This window comes from Cherax quadricarinatus, chromosome 28 (genome assembly GCF_038502225.1).
Source record: "Cherax quadricarinatus isolate ZL_2023a chromosome 28, ASM3850222v1, whole genome shotgun sequence".
Lineage (NCBI taxonomy): Eukaryota > Metazoa > Arthropoda > Malacostraca > Decapoda > Parastacidae > Cherax > Cherax quadricarinatus.
Genome location: NC_091319.1, coordinates 40048854 through 40075571, shown reverse-complemented (window position 1 = coordinate 40075571; position 26718 = coordinate 40048854). Strand labels below are relative to the sequence as shown.

Below are 26718 nucleotides of genomic sequence, written 5' to 3'. Positions count from 1 at the left end.
TCAATACCATCTGTACCAGGTGAGTGGCATGCAATACCATCTGTACCATATGAGTGGCATGCAATACCATCTGTACCATGTGAGTGGCATGCAGTACCATCTGTACCATGTGAGTGGCATGCAGTACCATCTGTACCATGTGAGTGGCATGCAATACCATCTGTACCATGTGAGTGGCATGCAGTACCATCTGTACCATGTGAGTGGCATGCAATACCATCTGTACCATGTGAGTGGCATGCAATACCATCTGTACCATGTGAGTGGCATGCAATACCATCTGTACCATGTGAGTGGCATGCAGTACCATCTGTACCATGTGAGTGGCATGCAGTACCATCTGTACCATGTGAGTGGCATGCAATACCATCTGTACCATGTGAGTGGCATGCAGTACCATCTGTACCATGTGAGTGGCATGCAATACCATCTGTACCATGTGAGTGGCATGCAATACCATCTGTACCATGTGAGTGGCATGCAGTACCATCTGTACCATGTGAGTGGCATGCAGTACCATCTGTACCATGTGAGTGGCATACAGTACCATCTGTACCATGTGAGTGGCATGCAGTACCATCTGTACCATGTGAGTGGCATGCAGTACCATCTGTACCATGTGAGTGGCATACAGTACCATCTCTACCATGTGAGTGGCATGCAGTACCAACTGTACCATGTGAGTGGCATTCAATACCATCTGTACCATGTGAGTGGCCTGAAGTACCATCTGTACCATACAAGAATTACCACCTGTACCAAGTATTTTAAGTTTACAATACATTTTAGAGTAGTGAGTGACGCGCTCTTCTAAGACACGACCTTCTAGTTTTTCTTTTCCAGTTCAACTGCGTAATGTAAGTTATGCTTCACATCCTCTTGGCAACCTTCATCAGGAGAAAGAGGCTTCCTTACAGTGTCCTGGGTAGGAAAATATGGTCCAGGTCAATTTATTATAGTTACATTGACCATACATAAACCATAATGTGTATATGGTAGCCATGAGGAGATTTATACAAATAACCCGCACATGAAAGAGAGGAGCTCACGGCGACGTTTCGGTCCATCTTGAACCATTTACAAAGTCACACAAACGAAAAGGAGAGAATTGGTATATATAGGCAGAAGGTGGTAGTAGTAGTAGTAGTGGTAGTACTGGAGGTAGAAGGTGGTAGTAGTAGTAGTGGTAGTACTGGAGGTAGAAGGTGGTAGTAGTAGTAGTAGTGGTAGTACTGGAGGTAGAAGGTGGTAGTAGTAGTAGTGGTAGTACTGGAGGTAGAAGGTGGTAGTAGTAGTAGTAGTGGTAGTACTGGAGGTAGAAGGTGGTAGTAGTAGTAGTGGTAGTACTGGAGGTAGAAGGTGGTAGTAGTAGTAGTAGTGGTAGTACTGGAGGTAGAAGGTGGTAGTAGTAGTAGTGGTAGTACTGGAGGTAGAAGGTGGTAGTAGTAGTAGTAGTGGTAGTACTGGAGGTAGAAGGTGGTAGTAGTAGTAGTGGTAGTACTGGAGGTAGAAGGTGGTAGTAGTAGTAGTAGTGGTAGTACTGGAGGTAGAAGGTGGTAGTAGTAGTAGTGGTAGTACTGGAGGTAGAAGGTGGTAGTAGTAGTAGTAGTGGTAGTACTGGAGGTAGAAGGTGGTAGTAGTAGTAGTGGTAGTACTGGAGGTAGAAGGTGGTAGTAGTAGTAGTAGTGGTAGTACTGGAGGTAGAAGGTGGTAGTAGTAGTAGTGGTAGTACTGGAGGTAGAAGGTGGTAGTAGTAGTAGTAGTGGTAGTACTGGAGGTAGAAGGTGGTAGTAGTAGTAGTGGTAGTACTGGAGGTAGAAGGTGGTAGTAGTAGTAGTAGTGGTAGTACTGGAGGTAGAAGGTGGTAGTAGTAGTAGTGGTAGTACTGGAGGTAGAAGGTGGTAGTAGTAGTAGTAGTGGTAGTACTGGAGGTAGAAGGTGGTAGTAGTAGTAGTGGTAGTACTGGAGGTAGAAGGTGGTAGTAGTAGTAGTAGTGGTAGTACTGGAGGTAGAAGGTGGTAGTAGTAGTAGTAGTGGTAGTACTGGAGGTAGAAGGTGGTAGTAGTAGTAGTAGTGGTAGTACTGGAGGTAGAAGGTGGTAGTAGTAGTAGTAGTGGTAGTACTGGAGGTAGAAGGTGGTAGTAGTAGTAGTAGTGGTAGTACTGGAGGTAGAAGGTGGTAGTAGTAGTAGTAGTGGTAGTACTGGAGGTAGAAGGTGGTAGTAGTAGTAGTGGTAGTACTGGAGGTAGAAGGTGGTAGTAGTAGTAGTAGTGGTAGTACTGGAGGTAGAAGGTGGTAGTAGTAGTAGTGGTAGTACTGGAGGTAGAAGGTGGTAGTAGTAGTAGTAGTGGTAGTACTGGAGGTAGAAGGTGGTAGTAGTAGTAGTGGTAGTACTGGAGGTAGAAGGTGGTAGTAGTAGTAGTAGTGGTAGTACTGGAGGTAGAAGGTGGTAGTAGTAGTAGTGGTAGTACTGGAGGTAGAAGGTGGTAGTAGTAGTAGTAGTGGTAGTACTGGAGGTAGAAGGTGGTAGCAGTAGTAGTGGTAGTACTGGAGGTAGAAGGTGGTAGTAGTAGTAGTAGTGGTAGTACTGGAGGTAGAAGGTGGTAGTAGTAGTAGTGGTAGTACTGGAGGTAGAAGGTGGTAGTAGTAGTAGTAGTAGTAGTGGTAGTACTGGAGGTAGAAGGAAGTAGCAGTAGTGGGGTTTTCTTTCTTCTTCCTTGTGTATTTATTCCTTCTTGATTTATTTATTTATTTATTTCCCCCCTCCTCTGTGTTCTTGCTCTTACCCTCTGTGGGCACCGAGCTCCTTTGCAGTGCTCCTCTTTCTGGTATTTGACTGGCTCCTCCTCCCCCACTACTACTACTACCACCTTCTACCTCCACTACTACTACTACTTCTACTACTACTACTACTACTACTCCTACTACTACTACTACTATTACTACTACTACTACTACTACTACTACTACTACTGCTATTACCACCACCTCCTGGCCCATGTATAATCCCTCCTTCTCTCCTTTTCGTTAGTGTGACTTTGTAAATGGTCCAAGTCGGACCGAAACGTCGTCGTAAGCTCCTCTCTTCTATGTGCGAGTTATTTGTGTATCGTTTCAGTCACGGTATTGTGTCTTCTTTTTGTTATTCATGAGGAGATTTATACTATATAAATATCTTAATGAGCTTTACTAAGTAAGAATTATGTGTTAATGGAATATTTTCACTATTTGTGAAAATACTGACTTAAGTTTTACTATATTCAACGTGTTTCAGTATTATTTCTGTTTAACTTCCACAATAAACTTACTGCAGTGATACAACTCTTTATAAGAGGCAGAGAAGCCAGTTCGTCTCGCACTTTATCGTTCATAAGCACAGTGGTGACGAAGATGCCGGCTCCTTGCAGTGAGTTGAGAACAGTGAACACAAAGGCTAATTCTTTCGTAACTGTGAAGCGGAAACACAAGAGTTATCTTAAAAAAATGTGAATTAATTTTTGCTTTGACACATGTTAAGGATAAGCGTAGACAACGTATGATTGATGCATATGACTGAGTATGATAGATGTGTGTGACTGAAGTATGATTGGTCCGTGTTACTGTAGTATGATGCGTGTGACTGTCGTATGATTGACTTGTGTGACTGTAGTATAACTGATTCGTGTGACTGTAGTATGACTGGTTCGTGTGACTAGTATGAGTGCTTGATACGTGTGACTGTAGTATGATTGCCTGGTTCTACAGGTATCTCTCGCAAGGGGCCATGAGTTGACCTATCCAGTGGGGGAATTCTTTTAATTTTCTTTGTTTCGTCATTTGCCATCTTCATTATACTTAAGATTTTCTTTTCTGTTCTTCTCGCTTTTCCTTTATTCAGTGTGCTTTATGTCGCCTCACGTCACCTTCACCCGTCATACATCAATATTCTTTGGTGATGGAATTTTGTCTTCTTGATGACTCTAGTAAACGTTTTAATTTTGTTAAGTATTGTCTTAAGCCTTGCTTTAAGCCTCTTGTTTTCTCCCAGTCTTTAGTTCCTGACTTGATTTCCCATAGAAAGAGCTGGATGAGAACGGAATTTTTAGTGCTGATTGTGTTCTTCCTTAAGTGGTAACAAGGACGATCTCGTCACCAACACTTCTTCAAGGGGAGACTCCTTGTAGTGGTTTTCTTCCTCCGACCGAACCTAATTACCCCCAATCCTCCTTTCCTTACCCAACCCTCCCCTTGTTTCCCGTCCACTTTGTGTCCTCTGGGGTCCTCCCCTCTGGCATTACAGTTTCTAGGTAGGGGGTGGTATGCTGAGGCTCGTCCCACTCTGTGAGGTCCCTCAGGGGTGGTGTGGTTTGCTGTGGAATCTGAATTGTCTGAAGGTGCCCTGCTCCCATCCCCGATTTCCCGGAAGTGGGCGAGGTGCCCTTCAGGTAATTGATGTATCTCCAGAAGCTACCTGTCGGTTCTAGGGTGTGGCAGCTGAAGGATGAATGCTTTGTGGCGGGTTTCCGACCGCCTTTTCTTTTGTCCGCCGAGGTAGCTCGGTAGATGTGATGCTGCTATCCCAGAATGCTGGTTTACTGGCGTGAAGGGTAGGGTATGGCATGGGTTCCATGCTGCATCTTCACTGCCAGTGGGCTCGAGGCCCTCTCGGATGAGGGGAGGAGCTTTCTGCCCCTCCATGTCTCCTAGCGACTGTCCCTCCACTGTCCCTCTTTTTATTTTTCTTTCCTTCTTTCTTTTTTTCTTAAAATAACAAGAAAGGAGATATCACAAAAGAAGAACCTTTATTATGGAGTCTTCACTCAGTGAAAACTTTCCTCCTCCCAAACCCCTTTCTGATCCCACACCCTGTTCTGACCCGGCTTCGTTATCAGTCCATTCTCTCGACTCTTCTCATACCCCTGTACCTTCTGCCAGTGATGCTTCGTCACCTGCTTCAAGTGCTGTGGCGTCACCCATTTCTGTTCATGCCGCTGCTTCTCACAGCCTTTCACAATGCATCCGGCTTCCCCGAATATGGTGCAACGGTTTTCGGATCACCCACCTCCCTCAGGTCAGGCCGCCTGCCGTTCTACTCCTAAATATCCAAGACAACTTACTGACGACAGTTCGTCGATTATAGCTCAAAAACGACCTACACGACACTCACTACCTTTGTGTACCAGGCTAACAAGTAAGCAACGGACAAAATTCTTTTCCTTACAGAAGACGTCTCAAACTGATTATCTTTCTGATCATGAAACTGGTTAAACTCTTTTACGGCACATTGGCTAATATGTATCCTTCCATGCTCTTTGAAGCGGTGCGTGTGTTGTAACAGTGCAGAATTCAGAGCAAGCTCATGCTCTCCTGCATCACTTCCATAGATAACATACCAGTCACTGTTTGTAAGCATGCTACTCTTAATTCTTGGAGTGGTACTGTGGTCTTACTGCGTACCATTGTACTGAGTGATTTTTTGTCTTGCAGCGAGGATATTTTAGAACAACTAGTTCTTCAAAACCTTCCTATTCTTATGGTAGATATGTACATCCTGCCTTCTCGTGGGCAGAGGTGCTTTCCTAGTAACACCGCTTGTTTAACCTTTGACTACCATGAACTTCCGTCCTCTGTCTATATTGCAGGACATCACCTAGAGGTCTGTCATGTAGTTTCCACTCCCCAACAGTGTCGTAATTGCTAGTGTTTTGGACACCCCGCTAAACACTGCAGATCTGCGGCAGAATGCCCGATCTGCATCGCAGCAGATCGTTCCACTACGTCTTGTAGTCTTTCCCCTCTTGTCTCAATAGCAAGGAACATCATCCTTCTTTTTCACGCCATTGCCAGTTTATCGTAATGAATGAGGGATCCATTATCTTAAGGAGTATTAGGGCCTCACCTACACTATAGCTCTCTATCAGCTCCACTTTCAAGGTAAAATCCCTTGTGTCCCATATGCTCAGATAACCCGAAGACCTCCAACATCGATGGTCCTCCTGCCTCCCAATCCTTCTGCATCCTTGTTTTCTGGTGTCGCCCCAGTTTCTAATTCTTTTGCAGTTTTATCCTCTGACACCCCTACCTTTGTATCACTTTCTACTTCTACTTCTTCATCTCGCTCGCTTGCTTCTCAGTCTACAAGACCTCACTAACCTACACTTTCTTCACGTCCATCACCTGCACATAATATATCTTCTACCTCAGATCCTATTTCTCACCCCCTTTCCACCTCTCACATGCAGGTAGAGGTTCACCCCCCCTCGTGTAGTCCCCTCTTGCCCTGTTCACCCCCGTCTTCCTCCATAGTTACCCTCTCCTCTTCCACCCCAGCCGACACATCTCTCCAGATTCATACTCCCTGCCCCCCTCAGACCTCTTTGGTTGTTTCCATAGTTACTCCGACCTTTACTTGCAATGCCTCTTCCGTCTCTGACATCATGACATTGTCGGCTTCCTTAATAACTGAGACGTTAGACGCTATCTCCAACTATATTGCGGAGATGACACCCCTGATGGACACCAACGTGCCTCCTACTCCCTCTATTTCACGACCCTCGCAACAATCTACTCCTCCGCAACATTCTAATTCTTCCTTGCTTACATGCTTACTGTTACCCCACACATTGACTTTACAGATCACTAAAAGCTCATAGATTTTATCGTTTTTTATTGTTGCCCATTTTATATCTGTACATAATGTCTTTTTACAATGGAATATTCGTGGGCTTAGGGGCAATCAAGAAGAACTCCAAGTGTTGCTCTCCCAGTTGTCCCCAGTATGTGTTGGGTTGCAAGAGCCCAAAATTCGTTCTCCTGTCATTCACCCCGTTTTGGGCTAAATGCTGTTACATTCTTCTGATCCTTTACCTGACGAATCATTTAATGAAAGCTCCCTTCATGTGCACATTGATATAATGTATCAACAAGTTTTTGTTCATTCCCATTGCATTATACTGCAGCTCGCATTTATTTACACAGATTGTTTACAGTTTGCTCTCTTTATCTTTCTCCCTCCAGTGCATTCTGTATCTCTGATATCGTGTTCTTAATTTCTTCTCTACCATCGCTCATCATCACCTGTGGGGAGGGTCCCACTGCGACTCTCGTTGTGATCAGCTTGAGACTCTTCTCGCTTCTCATCCTCTTTATGTTTTAAATATGGGTGTTTCTACCCATTTTGACTTTTGCACTCAATCTCTTTCCTGCACTGATCTTTCTATCTGTTCCTCGCCCAGTGCACTTGATTTCATGTGGTCAGTTCTTCCAGATTTACATGAAAGTGATCACTTTCCTATCCTTCTTACTTCTACTACATATACCCAACAGTTTCGTAGCCCTCGTTGGTAATTTGCTCGAGCAGATTGGGACTTATACTCCCAGCTTACCACCGGTTGCAAGGACCCCCTTTCGTTGTCTATTGATGAACTGGAGCACCAGTTTTCGACCTTAGTCCTAACTGCAGCGACGTGTTCTATCCCCCAAATCTCAGGTAGGCATTCAAAGACATGCGTACCTTGGTGTGCATGTTATATCGATATAACCATGCCATGGAGCGCCTGTTGGATTTTTAAGCAGGCAAGGGCCGTTGCTCGCCGTGTCATCCGCGACGCTAAACGTGCTTGTTGGCGAGACTACGTGTCTACCATTACCTCATCTTCCCCTATGTGTGCAATTTGGAAAAAGGTGCAGAAATTGTGTGGTAAATACACTCCGGACCCAGCTCCCGATTTGCGGGTTGCTGGAGTTGATGTCGCAGAACCTCTAGAAGTGGCCACAGAAATCGGGAGCTATCTTGTCCATATTTCCTGGAGGCTTCATCTCTGTCCCTCATTTCTTGCATCTAAGCCCTTAGATTTCTCCATCAATAGACTGTAGCTGTATAATATACCTTTTACTCTCCTAGAATTGGAGTCCACACTTTACATTTGCCAGCCGTCGGCAACTGGACCTGATGATATCCACATCAGTATGCTACAACATCTCCACTCTATGGCCCTTCCCATTCTTTTATATCTTTTATATCTGTTGAGCGAAGGATTCTCCCTCAACAAGGAAAATCTGTTATTGTACTACCGTTTTGCAAACCGGGCACCTTGGGGCTTGACACCTCTCACTATCGTCCCATTGCCATGACCAGTGTGGTTTACAAGGTAATGGAACGATTTGTGAATAGACATCTAATGTGGTTCTTAGGGACTCACAGTAGCCTTTCCCCTCGCCAATATGGCTTTTGCAAAGGCCTTTCTGCCTTAGGCCCCTTGCTCCAATTAGATACGTATATTCAAAATGCCTTTGCTAACAACCACTCTGTCCTAGCGGTTTTTTTTTGATCTAGAGAAGGCATATGACACGACTTGGAGGTATAACATTCTTTTCCAAGCCCTCTCCTTAGGCTTCCGCGGTAATCTACCAAGCTTCATCACTTTCTTGTCCGATAGACATTTTTGAGTCCGTATTAGCACCTCACTTTCCTCGGAGTTTATACAAGCCGAGGGAGTCCCATAAGGTTGTGTCCTCGGCACTACTCCTTTTCTCTTAGCTATAAATGGACCTACCTTCTGTTTTTCCTTTGTGTATTTGGTAGTCACCTTGTGTTGATGACTTCGCTATAACTTACTCAGGCGCTGACTGTCGACTAGTAGCAGCCTCCCTTCAGGTTGTGATAGGCAGAGTATCCCACTGGACCACTTCTCATGGCTTTAAATTTTCTAGTACGAAAACCCGATTCATAACCTTCACTAGATGTGCACTTATTCCAGACACTCCATTGTACTTACACGGTTCACGTATCGGTCAAGTTTCTTGGCCTGCTCTTTGATCATCTGCTGACGTGGAGACCTCACATTCCTTCTTTATAGACAACTTTCCATAGTTGGCTAAATCTCTGTAAGGTTCTTGCACATCGTTCATGGGAAGCAGATCGTAGCACTCTCCTTCATTTGCATTTCACCCTAGTCTTGTCCAAGCTAGATTATGGTGACCAAATCTATTCTGCGGCCTCTCCTGTAACTCTAAGTAAGATCCCATTCACCACCAAGGTCTCCGTCTGTGCCTTGGTGCCTTCGTTCATCCCCTGTTGAAAGCCTCTATGCAGAGGCGAATGTTCCTTCCCTGGCTGATCGTCGTGATACTCATTGTCTTCGTTATTTTGTCCGCACTCACGATCTTCGTATTCCTTCCACGTATAGGCTAGTCTCAGACATTAGTAAGAACCCACTGCTCGACGCCCCTGCCTACTCCTACCGTTTTCTCTTCACATTCACTCTGATCTTCTTTCCAGTTGCCCCCCTTGTACATTCATTTATTGTCTGCCTTTTTCCTTACCCCCTGGGAAGTTCCGACAGTTCGTTTCTGCCCTCCCCCAACTACCGTGCGCCAAAACTTTCTTAGCTACGCCTGCTACTCGTTCTATTTTTCTCGAACACTTCCGGTCACATGCTCATGCCATTGCTGTATATACAGATGGTTCTAAATCTGCTGATGGTGTTGGGTTCACGGCAGTTTTCCCTGATGATGTTGTCCGAGGCCACTTGTTGAACTCAGCTAGCGTTTTTACTGCAGAGTTGTATGCCATCCTCATAGCGCCTCTTCATATTACATATATGTCTCCTTCGACGTTCGTGATCATTTTGGATTCCCTCAGTGCTTTACAAACCATTAAACAATTTGATTACCTTCATCTATTGGTCCTTCGTATTCAACAGTGGTTGAGCCACTTGGCTAGCAAGAATAAAGATGTAGTTTTCTGCTGGGTCCCTGGTCACGTTGGTGTGCAGGGCAATGAGCAGGCAGATGCTGCTGCGTGGTCAGCAGTGCATGATCTCCCGGTTTCTTATAAGGGTATTCCATACAGGATCTATTTTCCAGACATCTCTGCCCGTCTCCACTGCCGTTGGGAACAACGGTGGTCGGGGATACCCCATAACAAATTGCGCTCTATTAAACCTCATTTAGGTTTGTGGCCATCTTTCTACTACCATTGCCGTTCTCGGGAGCCTGCGCTTTCCTGGCTCCGCATTGGTCATATACGCCTTACCTATGGGTATCTCATGGATAGACGCCCTGGCCCTCTCTGTGAGGCTTGTCAGGTCCCTGTTTCGGTTCTTCACTTCCTTGTCGATTGCCCAATTTACCAGTGAGCTTGCAGGATTTACCTCCAACGATGCCGCCTCCCTCCCTCCCTCTCTTGCTTTATCTTCTCTACTTGCAGATGACCTTGCCTTTGACTTACAAGCACTTTTTTACTTTTTTGCCAGCAACTGCAGTCCTTCACTTCTGATCCCCTCTCCACCTAGCTGATTATAACCTCTGCACTACATTCTGCCCTGCAGCTCTGTATGACCCTTGTTAGTGTAGCGCTTTCTCTGATAATAATAATAATAATAATAATAATAATAATAATAATAATAATCGTCTCTTACAGTTGCTACTTACTGTATATCATTCCTGAAGTTTTTGAACGACCGTGCTATATCTGTCCCGGCTGATAAATCACTTATCTTTATCCTTCAACCTTCAATCATCTGTGGCTGTCTGCCTCCGACTCAATTTGCAACTATTAAGCAATGAGTTATTCGCAATAAAACTGACTTTATAGTATCAAGATCACTCTCCTTGTGGAGACACTCCAAGTATTATATCTCCAAGACATACTGCGTCTCCAGGAAATCACGACTGGTACAGTAAATATAAATTAACAGAGACGGCTAATAAGATATAAAGAAAAGCATATATCCTAATACCTTTAAAAGGGAAAATCTGTGTGGGCAAACAAACAAGAGTACAGATAAAATTTGTGATGAATAAGAGTGTATATAAAACTTGCATTAAATAAGAGTACAAATAAAATTGGCTTCTACACAACACATAGAGGCGTGGGAGCAACATGACCAAGAATACGAGAGAATTCACCTTCGGAGACGAAGAAGAAGCCGGAGATCCAAGTGAGTCCGAGGATGAGGAAGAGTGAGATTGAGCCAGTCACCTTGACTCCAGGACGCTGTTGACTGCTGCCTCGTACCTGAGGCTGTTTCCTGCATGCTACACTCAGGGCAAAGCTGAAGCTCATTATGTTGCCCTGAGTGATGGAGAATGCACAGGAAAGTATTAAACTCGAATTTAAAATTCTCAGTCATGCTGAATTATTGGCTTCCTGCTTAATATCAGAGAGGAAACTTTGAATTGTGCTAAAAGTAAGTTTTTTTATTTGTTATTAGTATACTTATTATTATTTTCCTTGTTATTTTCTTTTCGGTTGATTCATTGTTGTTGTATTATTATTGCTATTATTGTTATTGTTACTCTTAATGTGTTTGCTGTCGTTGTTATTGTTGTTGTTGTTATTGTCAGTGCTGTCGTTATTGTCATTATGGCATACAAAGAGTATGTTACAATTTATTTGGCATATGTCACACTCCCACATAGGCTGCCTCCCAACCAGCGAACCAGGTACTAAGGGTTTAACGATCGATAGGGTACCCGTCGTTAAATCAGTACCTTGGTTCACTGACCAATCACAGGTAAGCCCACCAAAGCTGAAGCAACGTGGTTCACTTGTGATAAGCACTGGCAGACTTGTCCACCTGCTGGTTGAGTACGGTGCACTCTCTCTGGCTTCTGCTTTGCCATCTGTCACTGTGGTGTACACTTATTATTATTCTATCTGTACATATTGTACATAGTGTACATATCTGTATATAATGGGTGAAGGTAAAATATACTTTACAGTCTACTGTTGAGTTTGTTTGCTACAATTCCCATTACGACCAGGTCTCTCAAGCCATTCATTACCTGTGCAATAGTTATTGATTTTTTTTGCTTTATTGTTAATGTTGTTGTTAGTGTTGTTTTGCTGCTGTTGTTGTATTCGCTATTATTGGTAATATTGTTGTTGTTATTGATGCTAATGTTGTTACCATAAATATTATTGTTTTTGTTGCTGTTGCCGTTAATGTCATTGTTATCGTTGTTGCTAATGTTGTTAATGCTGTTGTTATTACGTGGTTGGTTGTTAGTAATAGTTAAGAGGTATAAGAGAGTAAACTCACCAAGAGTATGAGAAGAAGAGGTCCAGCGAAGATCCACATGTGTCTCCCAGGTGCCAGGAAACATCTGTTAGGACACACAATTATTATTCCAGAGAGAACCTGAGGGAAGTAGTGGAGCGAAGGGAGTAGCAAGGTGAGGGAAGTAGCAGGGGGCTGGAAGTAGTGGGGTGAAGTAAGTAGCAGGGTGAGGGAAGTAGCAAGGGGCTGGAAGTAGTGGGGTGAAGTAAGTAGCAGGGTGCTGGAAGTAGTGGGGTGAAGTAAGTAGCAGGGTGCTGGAAGTAGTGGGGTGAAGTAAGTAGCAGGGTGAGGGAAGTAGCAGGGAGCTGGAAGTAGTGGGGTGAAGTAAGTAGCAGGGTGCTGGAAGTAGTGGGGTGAAGTAAGTAGCAGGGTGAGGGAAGTAGTGGGGTGAAGTAAGTAGCAGGGTGCTGGAAGTAGTGGGGTGAAGTAAGTAACAGGGTGAGGGAAGTAGCAGGTGTTGCACCTTATACCAGCCTACACTATAATATATTTAAGAAATGTTCACACTACGGTGTTTCACGTAATATTATACAGCTGACTTCGTCATCAACAGCTAAAGTGAAGATGTTTGACTTTATATTATTACCTGACACCTCACGTATCATGATACATGAACATTGCTCTTTATTACTGTTGTAAATATTATTATTGTTATGTATGTTGTTAGGTTGTCCTTGAAAATTACATTACTGGATACACTATGTGAGTGTTATGAATCGCTAGTTCGGCTGCCAGGCAGTGGTTCCACCTCCGGCTTACCACCTGCTTGCCAGGCAGTGGTTCCACCTCCGGCTTACCACCTGCTTGCCAGGCAGTGGTTCCACCTCCGGCTTACCACCTGTTGGGCTCCGGTCAAACAGTAAATCACTCGACTCACAGCTCCCAACACTACTCTTGAAATGACAGAGAGGGTCACCTGCCAATCAACGAGTAGAATTGAAGGAGATGGACTAACGTTCTGAGGCATCCCAATTTCTGATCCACTTACCTGTTTGTGTATGCAAGTAGCAGGATATAACCCCTCATAATTGCAGTGGAAAAAAAACCTGCTTTCCTGTCATCTGGATGGATTATTGATGGCTAAAATCTGTGAAGAACGAGCCGGTGGGTTGTCACCAACACCTGCGACCCCCCCACCCCTGTGAAAATTTATTTGGTCCCTAAAGTTCCACAGGACAGATCCGGCATGGGCGTAATGGAATGGCTGAGCTGGGTGGCCCTTAAACTCACCCAAACAAAAAGCGTTCTCCCCAAACATAAACACATTTCTCTCCCCGGGTTGGCATAGATGGTAGGCACTTATTTATTTATAGATTTACCCTTCAGGGAAGGAGTAGGTAGTTTTACTGTTAGTATATTAATATTAGGTTTACTAAGGCAACTGTAGATAATAATAATGTAGACCTAAGATCTTAACATAGGTAGTAATAGGCCGATAATGTAGGCAAACACTAGGATAAGTTAGCTAGAGAGAACTGGCAGCCCTAGATTGAACAAAGAGACGAGGGTCTTGAAGAGAGACCAGCTCGTTCTTCTTAAGACAGACACCAACTGGACAAGATGTGCCGTGATCAGCAGACGGTGCCCCCCACGTGTCTTCACATTTGAGATCTAGGGAAATCTGGTGGAGGCACCTCGATGTACCGTAGATGACCTCTGTCAGGCCCATACAGTAAGACAAGACCACCACTTTATCTCGTAGATTTCTGGCCAGTGTCTGGAAAGAATTGTGAGTGAGTTTGATCTGTGGGCCCAGTGTGCAGCAGGCAGTGCATGCCGAGTAAGTACCAGTGTCTCTTGGCAGTCTGGAAGCTAGTGTCTATGACTGCATAGTTATACTAGGGGATACATACCCTCTTGGATATAGGAATTTCTGAGGTGCAGGCTGGTCACTAATAACGATTGAATATTGCAGGAATTAAGGCTCCCGGTTGCACATGGTTTCTGAGGGGAAGTTCAAATGGGCTAAGGCTAAGCTTAGGGAAGTTGAAGAACAGGATATATGCTGCAACACCAAGTAAGTTAGTCCTTTATATGTGCATGCAGGCGAGTTTCTTGTAACATCAATCATTTGTGAAAATCTGTCCTATAAGCCACTTGTGAGGCTGAGGTACCCACCTCAGAGCTCGGTGTCAACAGAGTTTGCCAGGGTAGGCGACTCACTTGGAGGCAGTCTACACAAATTTTCACAAAAGTGGTCCTTCGAACTGGATGTGGAATAGCTAGGTTAAGCTATCATAGCTAGACCACAGTTAAGTACCTGTTTAACAGAGTTAGGTTAAGTTAGCACACCTAGGCCCAGAGTTACACAGAGCTAGGCCAAGCTGACTATACACAGAAGTTGTTATTTGCTGTAATTTACAGGCAGGCCAGGTAGGCTTGAGAAGCTTGCAAATTTAATTATTTACAGTGATTACAAGTAATCCAGAGTAGGAGACTTGTGCGTTAATTACTTACAGTGGATTTGCAAGGTAGCCACAGTTAGGCTAGGCTTGTGCAATATTTACAACAGTTATAGTAGCTAGGACAGATATAACATAGTTATTATTTACAGGGATTTCTGAAGCTAGGATAATTAAGCTAGCACACTAGTTAGGTAGGATTTACCTTATCCAACCATCCACACTAGACTGAGTAAGCTAGGTCAAGCTGTTTACACACATTATTTATTTTCTGTTTCACAAGTTGATTTGTTGAATTTTTTTGTGTTAACCAAGTGATTTTAATTTGTATACTGCACCTTTTATTGTGTGATTTTCATTGTCTTTGATTCATTTTAATGTGGGATTTGTGAATTTTACCTGAGACTAGGTTAAGTCCTGTAATTATTTGCTGGCATTGTACAGGAAATTGCTAGGTTAAGCTTTCACACCGATACACATTTTGATTGGGATTTGAGAGTTAACAGTGTACATTTTTGATTCAGAGTAGAGTCAATATAATAAAGGGAGTTGTCAAGCTTGTTGAGAAGCCTTGAGACTCGTTCATTCTCACCTAATACCGTTCGTGCTGTGGGCTAATTGAAGTACAAATTAGTACCGTGATTTTAACTATACCACAACTATGGTAGGTGAAGATGTAGTACCAGCTGTCCCAGCTCTAACTCAAAGCAGTCTATGGGAGCCTATAAGGGGCGCCTGAGCAAAGCATGTGAGGAGTGTCGTACGGTCAGGTAAGATCAATACATAGACTGGGAGGAACTAGAGAGTTGCCTGAAACCTTTGGAGCAAAGACTGGAGGCCTTTGAGAGATCATTTATCCTTTATGAGACAGAGGCCTATACTACAGGTGAGTCTGAATATACAGTCGAAGTAGCATGGACGGACTATGACGAACGAAGGGCAGGGTGTAAAGCAGAGATGAGATTCTGCAGGCAGTTAATAAAGACTTTGAAGGCCGGTACAGCAAGGGGAGCAAATGTTTCAAGGGACACAAACAACAGCGCGCCTGTTAATGAGTTGCGCAGATTGCCCCAGTTGAATTTACCAACGTTCGACGGAACCTTAACAGAGTACATTGCTTTCTGGGATCAGTTTAAAGCCCAGATAGATTACAGAGACGATTTGTCAGATGCAGTCAAATTACAATATTTACGTTCACAGCTCAAGGGTAAAGCCTTGGACTTGGTCCGGCATTATCAAACCACCGGCACCAATTACCAACATGGCAAAGACCAATTAAAGGACACGTTTGGCAACACTGAGGAGATAAAGGTAGCTATACTTTATCGGTTGTTGGATCTAGAGGCTTGTCGCCATGACCGTCAGAGCCTAGAGAAGTTCCGAATTGAAGTTATGAGTTTGACAAATAGTCTTAAAGATTTACATGATTGGGGTAAGTCGAAATGGTTCATCAGTCAGGTGATTCAGAGGAAACTGGCTGGCACTACAGTGCACGAGTTGCACTTAAAATATCGGACGAACCGGTTCACAATACAACAGATCGTTGAGAGGTTAGGAGATCTCATGTCTCACCTGAGCATAGGTCGGGGGGAGAAATTGCCGACCAAGGTGGAATCGATCAACCCCTCCAGATACTCGAGAGATAAAGCTAAACCACCTCCTACTAGGGTTGGCTCATATTATGCCCAGGACAAGTCCTCCACCCCCAGAGCCAAGGGAGAAGTCACTCAAGCGGCCAGTATGAGACGGTGCGTGTTTTGTGTAGCAGAACATGCTGTTCAGGGTGTTCAAGCTTCACCACCTATAACCAAAGGGTTCAACGACTAAGGGAGTTGAGACTTTGTTTCAAGTGTTGTGGAGAACATTTTGCCAGGGACTGTAACGCCCAACTCAGGGAGTGTCCTGGCTGCTGGAAGGGTAAGCACCACAGTGCACTGTGTCCTAATGACGCCAGATTAGCACAAGTTAAGGAGAGCAAACCACGAGAAAGGGCGGAGAGCAAGAACAAGTCTGAAGTAGTGATGAGTGTGGTGAGTACTGCACCGAGAATTTGTTCTGGTGAGCAGTTTCAAGGTTCGGTGGCCTTGCCCACCATAATGGCGATGGTTGTGAACGGGAAGAAGTCTGAAACGACCCGTTTGTTCTTCGACAGTGGGGCACAGAGATCCTTCATAGCGGAGAGTCTAGCAACTAGGTTGAAGCTGGAGACAGTTGGTAAAGTTGACATGAAGGTGGAAGGGTTTGGTGGGGAAGTCCCACGCAGGTCTTATCCAGTAGTCAATGTGACGGTCAGGTTAGCCGGGCATCGACGGGAAATTTCAGCCTTGATAGTGAAGAGGCTGCCCAATATCATTACCACTAAGAGACTGGCTGCAGCAGTCAAATGTTTGAGGGAGTTGGGTGTGAAGCTAGCGGAACCTAACATTGCTACAGACAAAGTTAGTAATGTAGGAATCTTGGTAGGAGGGGATTACATAGACGAGTTCGTGTCCACGAGAAGAGTTATCAAGGAGGGTGTTGGCCTGTACAGGACTCCAGCGGGGTACATCGTAGGAGGCAGAGTACCAGCTCACTTCCCTGCGACCCCGGGAAAGGAGAGCTCTGGTATTACAGCGACTGAGGCTGTACTGGTGATGCGGATTGGTGTGCACGAAGGTCTGTCAGAGACACGAGTTGGCATATCCGACAGTGAGCCAGTCCATAAACTATGGGACCTGGATGTAGTAGGGATTAAGGGTGACCAGCCACCCCCCGAACACGAAGAGATGTGTCGAGATTACTTGAACCATGTGCAGTTCAGGGACGGACAGTACTGGGTGTGGCTCCCATGGAAACCGGGACACCCAACACTGCACACTAATTTCAAGAAGGCACGGGGTCAGTTGAATTCATTGGTGAACAGCCTGACCAAGAAGGGTCTGGTGGGGAAATATGATGATATTATTAAGGAACAGCTGGCCCTTGGGTTCATTGAGAAAGTGCCCAATGCCAGTCCTGGGGAAAACATCCATTATCTCCCACACATGGCAGTCACCAAGGAGTTAGTAACCACTCCCATCAGAGTAGTCTTCAACTGCAGCTCACAGGCAAGTCCCCGAGAGCCATCGTTGAACGACTGTCTGCTCACAGGGCCCTCCCTGATGCAGAAATTAGCAAATGTATTGTTGAGATTCAGGACAGAACAGTACGCCTATGCAGCAGATATTAGCAAGGCCTTCCTACGTATTTGGTTGCAGCCACAAGACAGGGACTACACAAGGTTCTTGTGGTTGGCTAACAGGGAGGTGCCCAAGCAAGGGTATGATACCTTCAGATTCAGGGCAGTGTTGTTTGGTGCCACTAGTTCACCAGTCTTATTACAGGCTACCATAGACTACCACCTTGTGAACTGTAACAGCCCGCTTAAAGAATTACTGAAGACCCTATTTTATGTAGACAACATGCAAGGTACCACCTCAGATGAAAGGCTGTTGATGGACATTTACCGAGAGTCTAATCAGGAGATGCTCTCGGCTAACATGCCATTGAGAGAATGGGTGACAAACAATCCAACGTTGCGGGGCATGGTGGAACGTGACTATGCTGGCTACTCAGTACCTGAGGTAACATCGGTGTTGGGATTGGAGTGGGAAATCAAGGAAGACAGACTTAGGCTAAAGAGGAAACCTGATGGGGAGGGGAAGCTGACCAGGAGGTCCTTGCTGAGCAAAGTGCAGACTGCCTTCGATCCTTTGGGTGTGTTGACACCCATCACCATTCGAGGGAGGATGCTAGTGCAGCAGACCTGGGAGCTGAACCTAGGTTGGGACGACCCACTGCCAGAAACAGTCTGCCAGGAGTGGGATCTGGTTAGCAATGATCTAGCAGAATTGCATGAGTTCACATTCTCCAGGTCCATTGGGTGCACCGGGCAGGATTATGACTTGCACGTCTTCTGTGATGCCTCCTTCAGGGCCTATGGGGCAGTAGCGTATTTGGTGGCCGGGGACCAAGTCAATCTGGTCACCAGTCGTGCGCGGGTGACACCCCTGAAGGATTGCTCGATCCCAAAGCTAGAGCTCAAGGCGATGTTGCTGGGAGCAAGACTGGGGAAGTATGTAGGGGAGGTGTTGAGTAACCTGAGGGTGACAAGCACCTATGTATGGACAGACTCGGAGGTGGCCTTACAGTGGGTCCAGAACGACAGGTCTAAGCTCCCCTAAGTCAGGAATCAGGTAAAGGAGATACGGGAACTACAGCCAACGTCAACAATTCTGTATGTGCCTACAGATCAAAACCCAGCCGACCTGATAAGCCGAGGGGTGACACACAAAAAGCTGAGTAAAAGCGAGATTTGGTTCAAAGGCCCAGACTGGTTACCGGCAAGGGATTGCTGGCCAGAGCAGAAATTCAGGGAGACAACCAGCAGCATAGTACACTTTGCGGGGGAACCCGACACTGAATTATTTGACCCAAGGCACTACTCCTCTTGGAGGAAACTTATAGGAGTCTCGGAAATGGTATTTCGATTTGTGAGGAAGTTGCATGACAAGTTAAGCCAAGGTCGACAGTTGTCTCTCGTGGGTCCCAGAGAATATTGGATAAGGCAGTACCAAAGGGAGAGGTTTCCAGGAGTGCTGGAAGTACTGGCAACCAGGCAGCAGGTTATGGCATCAGGACGCGTGTCCAACGACGACTCAGGGAACAGTAAATTGGTTCACTCATTGGGATTGTTCCTAGATCATGTGGGGCTAATAAGATGCAGGGGAAGAATACAAAACTCTGAGCTCAGCTATGGGGCCAAACATCCCGTGCTACTGGGAAAGGAGGGATGGGCGTCAGAGCTATTGATACAAGATGCCCATCAGAGGACCTTACATGGGGCGTTTGGAGATACCCTCACCTGCCTACGTCAGAATTACCGGGTACTGAAGGGTCGAGCTGCCGTCAAAAGGGTGCTAAAGAGTTGCACAGTCTGCCGGCAGTACAATGGGAGGACCCTACCATACCCAGGTCCACCACCGCTGCCTCAGGAGCGGGTACATAGTGACAGGCCCTTTGAGACTGTGGGAATAGACTATACTGGGGCTATCACATTGAAGAACCCAGGAGACGATAGGGTGGGCCCTCAGAAAGTATATGTCTGCCTGTTTACTTGTGCCACTACTCGAGCTGTGCATTTGGAGTTGGCAGAAGATATGTCGACAGAGACTTTCGTGAAGTTGTTCAGGAGGTTTACAGCCAGATTCTAGTGCCCGCAGTTGATTATCTCGGGCAATGGCACGAGCTTCAGAGCGGCCGATAAAGTTTTCAGGAATCTTAGGGATAATGGAGAAGTATGAGAACACCTGAAGAGAATAGGGTGCGAGTGGAGGTTCATAGCTCCCAGGGCGCCATGGCAAGGGGGATACTATGAACGCATGGTGGGCACAGTCAAAAGGTGCATTCGGAAGGTCTTGCATGGCAGGAGAGTGAGCTTTTATGAACTGAGGACAGTGTTAGTTGATAGAGGCAAGAGTCAATAACAGACCTCTGATCTACGTACAAAATGGGATTGACGAGCAGGAAGCTCTCACCCCCAATCACATGCTGTTTGGAAGGAGGATTGTGCCCTTCCAAGCAATTTTGAGTCAGTCTTCCAAGGAGCTGGATTATTATGGGCCAGATGGTCCCCCATCAATGAAGAACTGCACAGGAGTCACAATAGACTGGTGAACATCCTGGACAAATGGAACCAGGTGTGGCACAGGGATTACTTGACAACCCTGCTGGAACATTTCTATGGTGCCGACCCCGAGGCAAATAAGATGATGCTAAGTGAAGGGGACCTGGTGCTAGTAGAATCCGAGGCACCCAGGGCATAATGGCCTCTTGGCCTGGTAGTGTCGACCCACCCAGACAAGGCTGGGCGGTTGAGAATGGTGAAGGAGAGAATGAATGGTGTCGAGACTATAAGACCCATCAACAGGCTTTTACCTCTCAAGGTCCACACGGTGGGACCGGGACATGAGAAATTAGACCAGAGGCTGACCGAGCTGAGCGGCCGGACGACCCGTCGAATGGCACTCAAGTCCAGGGCCCACTGGGAGGGCCTGCAAGAGGCAGAAATGATCTAGACTTAGTGCCTACCTTCGCCGGCGGGAGGATGTGGAAATTTATTTGGTCCCTAAAGTTCCACAGGACAGATCCGGCATGACCATAATGGAATGACTGAGCTGGGTGGCCCTTAAACTCACCCAAACAAAAAGCGTTCTCCCCAAACATAAACACATTTCTCTCCCCGGGTTGGCATGGATGGTAGGCACTTATTTATTTATAGATTTACCTTTCAGGGAAGGAGTAGGTAGTTTACTGTTAGTATATTAATATTAGGTTTACTAAGGCAACTGTAGATAATAATAATGTAGACCTAAGATCTTAACATAGGTAGTAATAGGCCAATAATGTTGGCAAACACTAGGATAAGTTAGCTAGGGAGAACTAGCAGCTCTAGTTTGAACGAAGAGACGAGGGTCTGGAAGAGAGACCAGCTCGTTCTTCTTAAGACAAGACATGCCGTGATCAGCAGACGGCGCCCCCCACGTGTCTTCACATTTGAGACCTAGGAAAATCTGGTAGAGGCACCTCGATGTACGGTAGATGACCTCCGTCAGGCCCATACAGTAAGACAAGACCTCCACTTTATCTCGTAGATTTCTGGCCAGTGTCTGGGGAGAATTGTGAGTGAGTTTGATCTGTGGGCCGGTGTGCAGCAGGCAGTGCATGCCCAGTAAGTACCAGTGTCTCTTGGCAGTCTGGAAGCTAGTGTCCATGTCTGCATAGTTATACTAGGGGATACATACCCTCTTGGATATAGGAATTTCTGAGGTGCAGGCTGGTCACTAATGACGATTGAATATTGCAGGAATTAAGGCTCCCGGTTGCACATGGTTTCTGAGGGGAAGTCCAAATGGGCTAAGGCTAAGCTTAGGGAAGTTGAAGAACAGGATATATGCTGCAACACCAAGTAAGTTAGTCCTTTATATGTGCATGCAGGCGAATTTCTTGCAACATCAATCATTTGTGAAAATCTGTCCTATAAGCCACTTGTGAGGCTGAGGTACCCACCTCAGAGCTTGGTGTCAACAGAATTTGCCAGGGTAGGCGACTCACTTGGATGCAGTCCACACAAATTTTCACACCCCCCCATCATCGGCAACGGCTACGATTTCAACAACACACAGTGTCACCAACACCAGACACCCAAGTTTTATATATATATATTAACGTTGAATTCAGATATCATTTATATTTTTCATTTTTCATTTTTTTTAAGGTAGGATCAACATTTCATATTTAAGTGTTTTATATTTTACATTTTCTAAATAATAAAGTGTTTATGTTTGTCAGTTTTTGTTCTTTTTCTATTCATTAATTTTCCTGAGGAGGAGCCAGCCTTAGTAATACTGTCTGAAGTTGTTACAGGGCTGAGAAAGCTTTCACACATACCTTACCAAATTCATCCACCAACCTCTGCAATTTCTCTTCAGAATCTCACAAAAGCACAGTGTCGTCAGCAAGAGCAACTGTAACAACTCCCACTTTGATTTAGATTCTCTTTCTTTTAACTCCGCACCTCTTGCCAAGACCCTCGCGTTCACTTCTCTTACAACCCCATCTATAAATATATTGAACAACCATGACATCACACATCTTTGACTAAGGCCTACTTTTACTAGGAAATAATCTCCCTCTCTCATACACTAACCTGAGCCTCACTATTCTCGTAAAAACTCTTCCCTGCTTTCAATAACCAACCTCCTATTCCATATACTTGCAACATCTGCCACCTTGCCTCCCCATTCATCCTATCACACTCCTTTTCCAAATCCATCAATGCAACAAAAACCTCTTTACCCTTATCTAAATACTGTTCACTTATTTGTTTCACTCTAAACATTTGGTCCACACACCCCATACCCTTCCTAAAGTCTTCTTTTTCATCTGCTATCCACTCTCCGTCTTATTCTTAATTCTTTCAATAATAATTCTACCAAACACTTTACCAGGTATAGTCAACAGACTTATTCCCTTATAAATTTTGCACTCTCTTTTGTCCCCTTTGCATTTAAACAAAGGAACTATGCATGCTCTCTGTCAATCCCTTGGTACCTTACCCTATTCCATACATTTATTAAATAATTGCACCAACCACTCCAAAACTATATCCCCACCTGCTTTTAACATTTCTGTCTTTATCCCATCAATCCCAGCTGCTTTACCCCCTTTCATTCTACCCACTGCCTCACGAACTTCTCCCACACTCACAACTGGCTCTTCCTCACTCCTACAAGATGTTGTTCCTCCTTGCCCTATACACGAAATCACAACTTCCGTATCTTCATCAACATTTAACAATTCCTCAAAATATTCCCTCCGTCTTCACGATACCTCTAACTCTCCATTCAACAACTCTCCTCTCCTATTTTTAACTATCAAATTCATTCGTTCACTAGGCTTCCACAACTTATTAATCTCACTGTAAAACTTTTTCTTATTTTCGGCAAAGTTTGTTGATAACATCTCACCCATTTGCTATCTTTTTACATTGCTTCATCACTCTCTTAACCTCTATTTTTTTCTCCATTTACTCCTCCCTCCTTTCATCACTTCTACTTTGTAAAAACCTCTCAAATGCCAAGTTTTTCTCCCTTACTACTCTCTTTACATTACCATTCCACCAATCACTCTTCCCTCCCGCACCCATTTTCCTGTAACCACAAACTTTTGCTGAACACATTAGCACTACATTCTTAAACCTACCCCATACATCTTCTACCACATTGCCTATACTCTCACTAGCTCATCTTTCGTCCAATAGTTGTTTATATCTTACCCTAGCTGCCTCCTCATTTAGTTTATAAAGCCTCACCTCTCTGTTACTTTATGCTTCTATTCTCCTTGTATCCCATCTACCTTTTACTCTCAGTGTAGCTACAACTAGAAAGTGATCTGATATATCTGTGGTCCCTCTATAAACATGTACATCCTGAAGTCTACTCAACAGTCTTTTATCTACGAATACATAATCCAACAAACTACTGTCATTTCGCCCTACATCATATCTTGTATACTTATTTATCCTCTTTTTCTTAAAATATGTATTACCTATAACTAAACCCCTTTCTATACAAAGTTCAATCAAAGGGCTCCCATTATCATTTACACCTGGCACCCCAAACTTACCTACCACACCCTCTCTAAAAGTTTCTCCTACTTTAGCTGTATGACCCTTGTAGGTTTAGCGTTTCTATTTCACAGCAACAGCAAAAACAATAAAAACAAAAACAACAGCAACAACAGCAACAATAATAATAATAATAATAATAATAATAATAATAATAATAATAATAATAATAATAATAATAATAATAATAACAACAACAATAATAATAATAATATAATAATATTAATATTAATAATAATAATATCTTTATTTACTTCAAGTACATGTACATGGTTACCTGGAGGTTATTCTGGGGATCAACGCCCCCGCGGCCCGGTCCATGACCAGGCCTCCCGATGGATCAGGGCCTGATCAACTAGGCTGTTACTGCTGGCCGCACGCAGTCCAACGTACGAGCCACAGCCCTGCTGATCCGGCACTGACTTTAGGTATCTGTCCAGCTCTCTCTTGAAGGCAGCCAGGGATTTATTGGTAATTCCCCTAATGCTTGATGGGAGGCTGTTGAACAGTCTTGGGCCCCGGACACTCATGGTGTTTTCCCTTAGTGTACCAATGGCGCCCCTACTTTTTATTGGGGGCATTTTGCATCGCCTGCCCAGTCTTTTACTTTTGTAGGGAGTGATTTCTGTGCGCAGATTTGGGACCATTCCTTCCAAGATTTTCCAAGTGTAGATTATGATATATCTCTCCCTCCTGCGTTCCAACGAGTACAAGTCAAGTGCTTCCAAGCGTTCCCAGTAGTTAAGGTGCTTGACAGAACTTATACGTGCAGTAAAGGATCTCTGTACACTCTCTAGATCTGCGATTTCACCTGCTTTGAAGAGATGTTAATGTACAGAAGTATTCCAGCCTAGAGAAAACAAGTGATTTGAAAAGGATCATCATTGGCTTGGCATCTCTCGTTTTGAACGTTCTCATTATCCATCCTATCATTTTCTTTGCAGGTGCGATCGTGGCACTGTTGTGATCCTTGAAAGTGAGATCCTCAGACATTGCTATTCCCAGGTCCCTTATATTATTTTTCCGCTCTATTGTATGGCCAGAGTCTGTAGTATACTCTGTTCTAGTTATTATCTCCTCCAGTTTTCCATAACGGAGTAGTTGGAATTTGTCCTCATTGAACATCATATTGTTTACCGTTGCCCACTGGAAAACTTTGTTTATATCTTCTTGGAGGTTAACCGCGTCCTCAGCAGATGACAGCCTCATGCAGATCTTTGTATCATCCACAAAGGATGATACAGTACTGTGATGTATATCTCTCTCTATGTCTGATATGAGGATAAGGAATAAGATGGGGGCGAGTACTGTGCCTTGTGGAACAGAGCTCTTCACTATGGCAGCCTCCGATTTAACTCTTTTGACCACTACTCTTTGTGTTCGATTTGTTAGGAAGTTGAAGATCCATCTCCCCACTTTCCCAGTTATTCCTTTAGCACGTATTTTATGGGCTATTACACCATGATCGCATTTGTCAAATGCTATGCAAAGTCTGTGTATATTACATCTGCATTCTGATTTTCTTCCAGTGCATCCAAGGCCATGTCATAGTGATCCAGTAGTTGTGAGAGGCAGGGACGACCTGCCCTGAACCCATGTTGCCCTGGATTGTGCAGATTTTGGGAATCCAGGTGATTTGCAATCCTGCTTCTTAGCACTCTTTCAAAGATTTTTATTATGTGGGACGTCAGAGCTATTGGTCTATAGTTCATAGCTAATGCTTTGCTGCCACCTTTATGGAGTGGGGCTGTATCCATTGTTTTAAATGACTGTGGAATTTCACCCATGTCCAAGCTCCTCCTCCATAGTGTACTTAGGGCACGCGAGAGGGGTTTCTTGCAGCTCTTAATGAAAACAGAGTTCCACGAGTCTGGGCCCGGGGCTGAGTGCATGGGCATGTTAGTTTAGTATGTTTATTATGCACCCCATACCCATCCTGTGGGCGGTAGTCAAAAGATTACAGAGGTGCATAATTGGTCCAGGGACTGGACCCCAAAGTTTTGATAGCTGAGCAAGTTACAGAGGTAATGAACTCATAATTTACAAAGGTAATGAACTCACAATTTACGAGGGTAATGAACTCCAGGTAGGTCTAGTCACAATTATGACAAGTTACAAAGGTATTTACAGATTACAGAGGTACGTAATGGGTCCAGGGACTGGGCTCCAAAGTTTGATAGCTGAACTAGGAACAAAGGTAATGAACTCACAAGTTACAAAGGTAATGAATCCTGTAAGAATGGTTACTTACGTTTATACATGGGTACAATCATGAACAAATTCCAGAGTAATGAGCAATTCACACTTCCACACCCGGTCACAACTGTAATGAGTTATTGGTGCAAATGTTGATTGTTGAGTCACACACACACACACACACACACACACACACACACACACACACACACACACATGGGCATGTTGTCAATGGCTTTTTCGAAATCTATCGGAGTTAGGTTACTAACAGACATCAATGACATACTACTATATTGAAAGCCGCTTGTTATGCTGAGCATTTCGTGCAAATTATGTCAGTTTTGTCCCAGGATGCGACCCACACCATTCGACCAGGTACTCATTTTATACTGATGGGTGAACTTTAACGGCAGGTGTCTTATAGAAACACGTTTCTAATATTTTCCAGCCGAAGCGGAGGAGATTCGAACTCCGGACCTCAGCGTGTGAGCTGAGTACGCTAGCGATCGATCAACGGGACACTTAATCCCATTTATCTCTCCACACTTAAACTTACGTACACCCTTCAACTTTGTTTCGCTTAGAGCCAGAACATCTAACTTCTTTTCATTCATAACATTAGCAATCATCTCTTTCTTGTCATCTGTTCTACATCCACGCACATTCAAGCATCCCAGTTTTATAAAGTTTTTCTTTTCTTTTTTTAGTATTTTCTACAGGAGGAGTTACTAGCCCATTGCTCCCGGCATTTTGCGACACGCATGAATTACAGGCGATGAATTTTGCTCCGCTTCCCCATGAAGATAAGAGGAAATAAACAAGAACAAGAACTAGTAAGAAAATAGAAGAAAACCCAAAGGGGTATATATAT

The 26718-nt window shown here is 44.5% G+C and overlaps 1 protein-coding gene across 2 annotated transcripts in view; it reads right to left on the bottom strand.

The window, feature by feature from the left end:
• Positions 1–580: 580 nt before the first annotated feature.
• Positions 581–26718, bottom strand: part of LOC128693117 (adhesion G protein-coupled receptor L3) — a 305787-nt gene continuing 279649 nt past the window's right edge. Inside the window, exons 23-26 of one of the 2 annotated variants that reach the window (XM_070089533.1) lie at positions 12027–12090; positions 10891–11056; positions 3309–3448; positions 581–921 (exon numbers count right to left, since the gene is read on the bottom strand). In XM_070089533.1, the coding sequence (XP_069945634.1) occupies positions 826–921; positions 3309–3448; positions 10891–11056; positions 12027–12090 (466 nt within the window). In that variant the 3' untranslated portion in view covers positions 581–825. The remainder of the gene's footprint in view (positions 922–3308; positions 3449–10890; positions 11057–12026; positions 12091–26718) is intronic. The other variant, XM_070089532.1, reaches the window with a different exon arrangement.